Genomic DNA, 10,041 nt, shown 5'->3' on the forward strand with positions numbered 1-10,041 from the left:
CGGCGCTGGACTGCTCTGGCGCCCGCAGCCGCTTCATGAGCGTGGTCACTCGGACAGCTTTCTGCGAGGAGGAGAGAGAGGCTCAGGGCGGCTTACGGGAGCTGAGTCCACTCCCTGGTGAAGGCCAAGCCCAGGCCACCCCCAGGGTACCCTGGCTGCCTCTGATCACCCCAGGGCTAGGCACCCAGCCACTCGGCTACGCGTGGGTGAGACAGGCAAGCAGCTATAGGCTCCAGAGGAGCACCTGGAGTCAGTCCACGGAAGGGCCACCCAGGCCCTACCTTCCACTTGGCCCTGGCGAAGTTCTTCTCAATCTGGGCACAGACACCATCCTTGATGTTCTTATCTGAAGCGGCGTTGCCAGAAATCCTGGAAAGTGAATGCGTCTGAAGTGTGGCCTTCACTCTGTCCAGCCTTGTAAGACCCAGGGGTCACCAGGCGGGCCTTCTGGCTGCCCCCAACCCCCACTCAGGGTCTCAGGGATGGGGGCTGCTAGGTGTGAGGAGGACAGAGGCCCGGCCTCTCCCATCCTCCCTGGGCCCCGCTCACCACTCGTGGGAGATGGCCTCTTCCGCGGTGATGCGCTGGTCCTGCTCCACCTCCATCAGCCTCGTGACCAGGTCTTTGGCTGGGGACAAAGCCAGGGAGAGGCTAGGCATGGCGCCCCGTCTCTACCTCGAGGTGATGGATGGGCTGGGGCAGGAGCAGAGCCCAGAGAAGAGGCCGAGAGCAGGTCCCCCGCACCAAGCCTTCCTTCTGCCCAGATGCCGGGCGCCTCCTCACCCGCCTGCGAGATGTCGTCCCAGTACGGAGAGTCAAACTCATAGTCGCCAGCCAGGATCTTGCGGAAGAGATTCTTGTCGTGGTTCTCGTAGTCGTCCTCCTCCACCTCCTCGTAGAAAGGCGGGTTCCCCGAAAGCCTGTGGGGGCCAGAGGCCCAGGTCAGCCAGGAAGGCCATGGCACAGGCCCCACCCCCTGGCTGTACGCCCCTCCGTTTGCCCGTCCACTCACAGGATGTACATGATGACCCCAATGGCCCAGCAGTCCACGGGGCGTCCATACCGCTGCCGGCCTACCACCTCCGGGGCTGCCAACACAGTTCCGACCGGCTGGTCAGGATCAGGCCTGCCAGGCCCGGTACCGTTCACACCCCTTCCTGGGGACCTCCTTCCTCCCGACCCAGAGCCACTCCTGGGAGGCTGCCCCCCCACCCCGCCCCTGCCCTGCCCTGCCCCCTCTGCTTGCCCAGGTACTCGGGGGTCCCGCAGGGCTCCTTGATGAGGCCGTTCTCCAGCTTAGCCAGGTGGAAGTCGCTGATGACAATCTTGGAGTTCTTCAGCCTGTTGTAATACACCAGGTTCTCCAGCTGCTCCGGCCAGGAATAGCATGGGGGTGGCAGAGACAGACTCGTGAGGAGCGGGCCTCAGAGGCTGGCCCGGGGTCCCAGGCCAGCTGCCCACCGACCCTTCGACCAGGCTCCTGCCTCACCTTGAGGTTCCTGTGCACGATCTTGAGCGAGTGCAGGTAGGCCACGGCCTCCAGGACCTGCCGCACCACGTTGCTCGTGTCTCGTTCCGAGTAGTAGCCCTGGTCCAGGATCCAGTCAAACACCTCCCTCCCCGTGGCCCTGAGGGACACCAGCCCCTGAGCCCGGCGTGGGCAGGATGGGGGGTGGGGCAGGAGCACGTGGGCAGGCTACCTACACCGGGTAGCTGGCTGGGCAAGGCACAGAGACCGGGACCCAAGGGTCCGAGAAGGGGCGCTCCCTGGCGGCGGAGCGTGGGAGAACCCTGGGACCCCAGGCCCACACTCACAGCTCCAGGAAGATGAAGTACTCCTTGCGGGTCACAAACACATCCACCAGCTGCAAGATGTTGGGGTGTTTCACCCTGGCAGCGAGAGGAGAACCAACCGTCAGGGCTGAGTGAGCCCCTAAGAGAGGCTCTGGGTGCCACTGTGGCCACAGCAGACTAACCGGCCAGAGGCCCGCACTGCTTGAGGCCCCTGCCCGCCAGCCCCTGCCCTGCTCCCTCCCACCCCAGGCCTCACTTACATCTTGAGGATGCCGATCTCGTTCTTGGCCGCCTTCCGCACCTTGCGGCCGTCCCGCTTCTGGAACTTCTTGCAGGTGTGCAGTTTGCCCGTGGTCTTGTCCTTGGCCCGGAAGATCTCGCAGAACTCCTCCCTGCAGCAGTGGCCACCCCACTCAGCCCCGGCCTCGGTGCAGGCTGCACCCCACTCCCCTCCCCCCCGACCCTTGCCCGCCAGCACGGCACTCACGTTTTGATGACCTGTCCCAAATCATATCTGTCCGTCACCTCCGACGGCTGGTTATAGTTCTTCTTGTCGCCCAGAGTCACACACCCAAACGGCATTGCCAGGCTCTGAGCTGCGGGCAGGATGGGGTCTGGCTCAGCCGTGCCGATCGCTCCCCACTTCTCCCCGCAGCACCCAGGCCGCCTCCGGGAGGCCCAGCCGGCTCAGGCCACGCCAGAGGCAGAGGCCAAGGCAGGAAGGGCTGGAGGGTGGTCTGCCCAGCCCTCAGCCACTCAGCTTGGCTACCTGAATGGCAATCGCCCGCTCATGAAAAGTGTACCAAACGGACATATCAGGGAGTCACTATGTAATGTACACACTAAAAAGATGGATCAAATGATTTCTTTAGCCCTGGCCAGTGTGGCTCAGTGGGTAGAGCATCGGCCTGCAGACTGAAGGGTCCCAGGTTCGCCTCTGGTCAAGGGCACGTACCTTGGTTGCAGGGCCCAGGCCCTGGTCGGGGTTTGTGCAGGAGGCAACCAATCGATGTGTCTCTCTCACATCGAAGTTTCTGTCTCTCCCTCGCCCCTCCACTCTCTCTAAAAATCAATGGAAAAATACCCTTGGCTGAGGATTAACAACAACAAGAAAAAGTGGTTTCTTTACATTTCAGCTATTTTACAGATGACAAGGGCTGGCACTACCCACTCGTCAGATAGTCATCTCTGAAAGTCTGAAGATGCCAGGTGTTGGCAAAGATGAGGAGAACATGGGCATCGCTGGTGGAGGGCAAGCCTCCCCTTTGGGAACCAGTTGCTAAAACGATAGAAGTCAAATATATCCCATGAACCCGCAATTGCACTGCTGAAATACACGTATTTGTGCGTCAGGGGTACTCATAGACGGATGCTCACAGTTGCAATATTCATAACTGCCCAAAACGAGAGACAACCGAATATCCATCAACATTGTTATATTGTGTATTTATTGTGACATAATCACACAATGTAATATTACACAACAATGGAAATGACATAGGTATAGCTATACCCAACCACAAGGTGAAACTCACAAACACATTGTTGAGTGAAAAAGACAAGTGAATATAAATACATATACACACATGTATATAGTGTGTGTGACTATATAATCTATAATCAATGTTATCAATTACAGAATCAATATAACATTCAAAACAGGCAGAACTAATTGTGCTGTTTAAGGATATAAACACACTGGAAGAACTACAATGAAAAGCTAGGAAATGAACACCTTGAGTCCTTCTAAGACAGTGGTTCTCAACCTTGGCTGCACATTAGAATCACCTGGGAATCTTTTTAAAATCCTGATTTCTGGGCCTCATCCTCTGGAAATTCTGTTTCTTTGTTATGGGGTGGGGCCACAACATTAGTACCAAAGAAACAAAATTTCCGGAGGATGAGGCCCAGAAATCAGGATTTTAAAAAGATTCCCAGGTGATTCTAATGTGCAGCCAAAGTTGAGAACCACTGATCTAAGAGGAAGAAGGGGTTGTGATTGTGTCAGGACACCTGGGGGTATTCTGTTGGGCCTATTTCTGAACCTAAGTGGTGGTTTCACAGCTTTATAATAATTTGTAAAAATGTACATACACGTTTGACACATTCCTAAATTTCTGTTATGATTCAAATTAAAACTGTTAATAAAAATTATGGCCAGCCCTAACCGGTTTGGCTCGGTGGATAGAGCATCAGCCTGCAGACTGAAGGGTCCCAGGTTCGATTCCAGTCAAGGGCACATGCCCAGGTTGCGGGCTCAATCCCCAGTGGGGGATGTGCAGGAGGCAGCCAGTCAATGATTCTCTCTCATCATTGATGTTTCTATCTCTCTCTCCCTCTTCTTTCCTCTCTGAAATCAATAAAAATATATTTTAAAATAAGATTTAAAAATATGATGGCCAAGTTGATCTCGCAGAAGATCTCCCTGCCAGGGCTCGCTGCAGGTCCAGGGAGAGGCCCCTGGCCAGGATCAGGGTTCCAGGCAGAAGGGTGACCTCACACAGCTGGCCAAGTTGCTCAGTTGGTCAGAGCATCATCCTGATACACCAAGTTTGCATGTTCGATTCCCCAGCCAGGGCACATACAAGAATCATCCAATGAATGCATAAATAAGTGGAACAAGAAATCAATGTTCCTCTCCTTTCTTCTCTCTCTGAAATCAATCTTTTAGAAAAATATGGCCATCCAAAGTAATGAATACCTGGTGGCTATTAAAAAGAATAAAGTATTAATCCCCAGTGGGGGGCATGGAGGAAGCAGCCAACCCATGATTCTCTCTCATCATTGATGCTTCTATCTCTCTCTCCCTCGCCCTTCCTCTCTGAAACCAATAAAAATATATTTAAAAATAAATAAATAAAAAGAACAAAGAAGATTGAAATGTACTGCTGTGGACAGTCTGAGATATGTCGTGAAGTGAGAAAGCAAGGAACAGAGTGGTGGGTAAAGGGTGCTGCTATTTGGGTAAATTTTTTAAAGGTTTTTTAAAAATATCACTTCTGTTATTTTTTTTAAATATGTTTTTGATTTTTGTAGAGAAAGAGGAAGGGAGGAGAGAAACATTGATCGGTCGCCTCCCACACACACCCGACCGGGGATCAAATCCGTGACGTGGGTAAGTGCCCTGACCGGGAACCGAACCGGCGACCTTTCATGGGATGACACGAAACCAACTGAGCCACACCGGCCAGGGCTACATTTTTTTTTTTTTAAATATCTACTTCTTTTTTTTTTAAAATATATTTTATTGATTTTTTACAGAGAGAAAGGGAGAGGGATAGAGAGTTAGAAACATCGATGAGAGAGAAACATCGATCAGCTGCCTCCTGCACACTCCCCACTGGGGATGTGCCCGCAACCAAGGTACATGCCCTTGACCGGAATCGAACCTGGGACCCTTGAGTCCGAAGGCTGATGCTCTATCCGCTGAGCCAAACCGGCTAGGGCAGGGCTACATTTTTAAAAGTTTATACGCCAGTTTATGATCTGTTCTGGAAGGACAACTAGGAAAGTGAGAGTTCTCTTTGGGGCAAAGAACTGGTGTCAGAGTGGCAGGCTTATACTTTTTGTTTAGGAACTTTCTATTAGGGTTTTTACTCTTGTGGAGAGCGGCTACGGTGTTTGGACAGGTTCAAGCCTCGGACTAATGAGAGGGCTCAGTACTCTCATGGCCACGTGCAAGTCCCAGCTTGGAGGGCAGAGCCCTCCCAGCACAGTGATAGCCAACAGCTATGGTTGTGAGCTTGAACCTGTGGTCCGAACACGTGGCCCCATGTGGCTGAGCGATGTGGGCTTGATAGAGTTCAGGTGCATGTAGTTGAGTAGGATCGAAACCCACAAAAACGTTGTAAACATCTTGACCACGGCCTTACTTTGCCTCGTGGGATCTGCTATAAAATAAAGACTCGGCTTGTAGTCCGTGGCGCTGTCTCTCCATCAGAGAGGACAGCGTCCCACCCAGACCCAGCTTTCTTCTCTTGCCTGTCTTTTCTCCATCCTTCACCGCCCCCACTTGGGCTCCCGAACCTGGCTGAGCTGGCTCGGCACATAAGGCGCCCAGTGTGGGGCTGAGTGTGCCATGGCCGTGCCGGCCCACCATGTACTCTGATTACTTTTATTGCTGTAATCACTGCTGCGTTCGGGTACAGTGCTCAGGGGAGTCCCCGGAAGGAGAACCCCCATCCAGGTAGAGGAGGAAGGAGAGACTTTGAGGGAGAAGCAGCTCAGGGCTGGGCCTGAGAGGGGAGGGTTTGCCAGGAGCCACGCAGGGGGAAAGGTCCGGAAAAGCGAGACGAGCCTGCCCGGGGCTCGCTGCCAGGGCTCACTGCAGGTCCAGGGAGAGGCCCCTGGCCAGGGTCGGGGTTCCAGGCACAAGGGTGACCTCACGCAGCTGACCATGGTGGGCTCCAGGCATTCCAGCACCTGGGCCTGGCACCTGAGGTGCTGGGGGGACTGGTTCCATCGCCCAAAGAAAAGGCCATACCCAGAGTCGGCCTCCAAAACCCCCGGCCCCGGACACGGGCTGCACCGAGCTCTGCACCGAGGCTGCATCCAACCAGCTCTGCCGGCTGCACCCTGTCCCTCCACTTGCTGCCCGCAGGGCCGGGCCTGGGCCTTGCCCGCCCAGATGCTCCCCTGCTGGAGTCACTCACAGCCACCGGGCAGTGCAGAGGGAGGAAGCCACCTCCAGAGGAAGGAGCGTGGTCAGAGGGGCTCAAGGCCAGGACCCGCACAGCCCTGGCCCTAGCTGCTTGCTTCCTCCCAGGCAGGGGCCACCCGCTTCGCAGGGGTCCCAGTCCCGGCAGGTCTCCCTCAAATCTGCCCTCAGCATCAGCAGCATCAGGGAACGAATGCCAGCAGCCCCTTGTCTGGGCTGCTTGGGCTCAGGGATGGCGATCCTTTCACCAGCGTGAGTCAGGCCGGGCTTAAGCCATCTTGGAGGCGCTGCAGAGGGGAGCGCGGGCTTTGAAGAGCATCCCCGACTGCGTCCTTGTCGCCGCCATCAGCGTGTGGCTGGAATCCCACTCCCACAGCTGGTGGCAGAGGCCCAGCCACCCGCCCTGCCGGCGCCCATCTCTGTGCCCTAACAAGGGGCGGGGGGGGGGTCCCCCTGGTGTGCGGTGACCGCCTTCGGGCTGGAGTCGAGGCGCGTGCTTGGTGCCACAGGGAGGCACTCGGCTCTGGGGCTCTGCCTACACCGTTCCCTCTGGCAGGAGTGCCCTCCCCCCAGGCTCCCATCGGTCTCCTATTGTCACGCCAGAGTTATTTATAACATGCAACCGGCAACTACCAAAACATCCACCAACAGGTGACCGACCGGCCAGCCCGGCAGAGTCCCCTCCAGGCAGGGAGTGTGGGCACTGCCCGCCTGGCCTCCGTGCCCAGCAGCCTCCACGGCCCCAGGTGCCGGCCCCGGGGCTGCCTCCGTCCTTTCATCATGATCTCTGACCAGGTGGCTTGTGCACAGACTGTCTAGAAGCATCCCGATGCTCAGAGTCAAAATGGCCCTTCCCTGAAATGCCATCCACAGCCTCCCGCTCCGCACACCCCACCCCACCCCACCCCACCGCTCCTGCTCTGACGCACGGCGTGGGAGGCTTCGTATGTGCCTGTCCCTGATCTCGGCCCAGCTTTTGGCCGTGCACATGCACTTGTGCCCACAGGGACCCAGGACTGTGCTCACAGTCTCGGCAGCCGGGAGCCCGTCCTAAAGCCTCGTGGGCAGGGCAGGGGCCGATCTGCCCGCCCGCCCGCCCCCAGGGCTGCCTGGTCTCAGCCAGGTGCTGCTTCTCACCAGCCTGACTGTGCTCACTCGCTTCCACCCCCAACCTGGGCCCAGGGCGGGGAGAGAAGAAAGGGGGCCCCCGTGGATGAGTGCCTTGGTCCCCTCCACCCCCACCGCTCTGCCATCTGCCACCCACTGCTGCCACCTGGGAGGCTGCTGGCGCTCCAAGCCCCTAGCACTTGCCTGCGACAACGGGGGAGAGGGCTGGCCCCAAAGCTGGAACAGCAAGGAGCAGCTTCCAGAACCGGAAGCTGCAAAAAGGGGTTTGCATTTCTCACCCCGTGGCCCAGACTCAACACCCAGCGGGCGGGAGCTCTCCTGCCAGCGACCCAGAACCTGGGCTCTGCCCCAGGTCCGCCCTGGGGCCCGGAGGGCACAGGAGCCTCAGAGCTGCGGTTCCCTAGAGACGTGGCCCTGCCCTCTCTCTGCAGAGAAACGGAATGGTGTGCTCAGGGCTGCCCCAGGCGCTGCTGCCACCAATCTCCAGCTGTTCCTCCCTGGAGCCTGAAGCCACGCTCTGCTCAGCCTGACCCCCCCCCCCAATGGAGCCTGAGGCCCCGGAGGAAGCCTCTGACTGCAGGTGCCCTGCTAATAAAGGTCCCCCTGGGGCCCTACTGCAGCCTAAGGCGAGTCTGGCCCACAGAAGCGGGACCGAGGTCCCGAAGTCCCACAACGGAGTCTTGTCCCCTCCTTTTCACTAGGCTCAGGCCCCACCTTTCTCAGCCACAAATGGGAGTTTCCTGCCACAGCTCCCCTGTCATGCAGGGTTCCACGCTTCCAGCGACCCTGGGGGGCTGGGGGGGCCCTCGGCTGCCTTCCGACAACTGCAGGCAACACCTCCCGATTTAGTGGCATCTGTGAAGCCAGCTGCAGGCACCCCTCCCTCCCCTGCGCTCCTCTGCCAGGACCAGGACGGGGCATCAGGAGGCAGAGCCAGGCTTCCAGGCCACCGTCCACCTGCTGTGGGGGGTGGACCCCGGATGCCCTGGCTGGGCCTCAGCCCCGGCTAACCCACCGCCCATAGTTCCTGCGGCCGACTCCCTCCTGTCCAATGAGGTGTTGCAGAGAGAGGGGCCTCTCCAACCTCAGGGGTGGCAGACAGCCCAGGGTCACCTCTAGAAAGTTCAGTCCTCGACATGCAGCAGAGCCAAAGGGGTGCCTGCAGCTGAACCCCTGAAAGAAAACCCACTGGGGGCCCTGCTTCCCTGCGGGTGGAGGAGGGGGAATGCAGGGAAGTCTCAGCGAGCAAGGGGTTGCTATGGTGATGGAAGTTTTAAAACAAGGGGAGGGGGAGGGGAGAGGTGGTGGCCAAACCCCTTCATGAATTCCCTGGGGCTCTGGCCGGGTTCCCTCCCCAGGGGTTCCGTGACCCTGGTCCCTAGCGGATGGGGAGGTGGGGGGACTAAGAGAGAGCGATTGGGGCAGGGACAGAGACAAAGGCACAGCCTGGGAAGGAAGGGAGCATCGAGGCGAAGGAGTGAAGGGAGGCAGCCACAAGGATACGGGAGGGGCAGGGGCAGGGGGTTCTGAGGGCCTGCGGGTGCCCAGAGCGCCCTGAGGAACCGCCAGGTGCCTGGACCTTTGAGACTGAACCCTCCTGGGTCCCGGGCATTCACCTAATTAGAGGGGGGCCCAGCCTCACCCTGGGAAGAGGCCTGCTGCTGCAGTGCCCCCCATCAAAGCCCCTCCCTGACATCACCCCGGCTTAGGAAGGCGGGTCCCCCGTGTGGAAGGCGCAGGTGTGGGGGATGGAAACAAACCTTAGAGACCTGGCTGCTCCCTTCACAGCCCCTCCTCTCAGCTGCCCAGTGCTGCCCCTCCCCCTTCTGCTATCCTCTCCAGGCCGTCCCTGCCACCGGCCCCCTCCCGCCCGGGCGTCCTGTCAGGACAGCCCCCTATGCAACCTAGAAACAGGATAACAGCTGCACACCCCCCTTGCCTCAGTTTCCCCGGATGGAGGCTGGACTCTGGTCTCCTCCAGGGCAGGGACTGATGGGCTGCTAGTGAGTGGTGGCCAGGGCACAGGCCGGAGAGGAGGCCCAGCAGCCGGCACGGGGACGCAGCCCACGGCCCCTGGGCGTCCGCACCAAACGGGCAGAGGAGAGGAGAGCCTGGCACTGAGAGAAGTGGAGGCGCCAGTACCCCACGTGAGGACACCGAGGCCGGGCAGGTGGCTAAAGCTGACAGGAATCAACTGGGGGGGGGGGCACCCGGTCCCCTGGGGGTCCTTGGGGGGCTCAAAGCCTGGGCCTGGGAGGAGGGTGGCCAGAAGGGGCTGAGCTTTCGGTGAGGGAGAGGGCCTGCTCCCTAAGGGAGAATCTGGGGGAGCAGGCTCTGCCAGGAGGTGCGGACAAAGCGTTTGCAGAGCTGTGGGGGCTGGGGGCGCCCCGGTCTCCGCCACAGCTACAGGCTGGGAAGGCAGAACCTCCCCGCTCACGACCCACCGCCCCCTGAGCCGGGCC

At 58.7% G+C, this 10,041-nt stretch overlaps 1 protein-coding gene across 1 annotated transcript in view; it reads right to left on the reverse strand.

The window, feature by feature from the left end:
• CAMKV (CaM kinase-like vesicle-associated) overlaps positions 1 to 2,390 on the reverse strand; it is a 4,212-nt gene extending 1,822 nt beyond the window's left edge. Inside the window, exons 1-10 of the mRNA XM_014538963.1 lie at positions 2,282 to 2,390; positions 2,055 to 2,186; positions 1,816 to 1,890; positions 1,490 to 1,628; positions 1,247 to 1,367; positions 1,013 to 1,088; positions 784 to 920; positions 550 to 628; positions 282 to 369; positions 3 to 61 (exon numbers count right to left, since the gene is read on the reverse strand). Coding sequence (XP_014394449.1) covers positions 3 to 61; positions 282 to 369; positions 550 to 628; positions 784 to 920; positions 1,013 to 1,088; positions 1,247 to 1,367; positions 1,490 to 1,628; positions 1,816 to 1,890; positions 2,055 to 2,186; positions 2,282 to 2,376 — 1,001 coding nt within the window. The 5' untranslated portion in view covers positions 2,377 to 2,390. The remainder of the gene's footprint in view (positions 1 to 2; positions 62 to 281; positions 370 to 549; positions 629 to 783; positions 921 to 1,012; positions 1,089 to 1,246; positions 1,368 to 1,489; positions 1,629 to 1,815; positions 1,891 to 2,054; positions 2,187 to 2,281) is intronic.
• Positions 2,391 to 10,041: the final 7,651 nt, after the last annotated feature.

The sequence above is a fragment of the Myotis brandtii genome, unplaced genomic scaffold (assembly GCF_000412655.1).
Source record: "Myotis brandtii unplaced genomic scaffold, ASM41265v1 scaffold207, whole genome shotgun sequence".
Taxonomy (NCBI): Eukaryota; Metazoa; Chordata; class Mammalia; order Chiroptera; family Vespertilionidae; genus Myotis; species Myotis brandtii.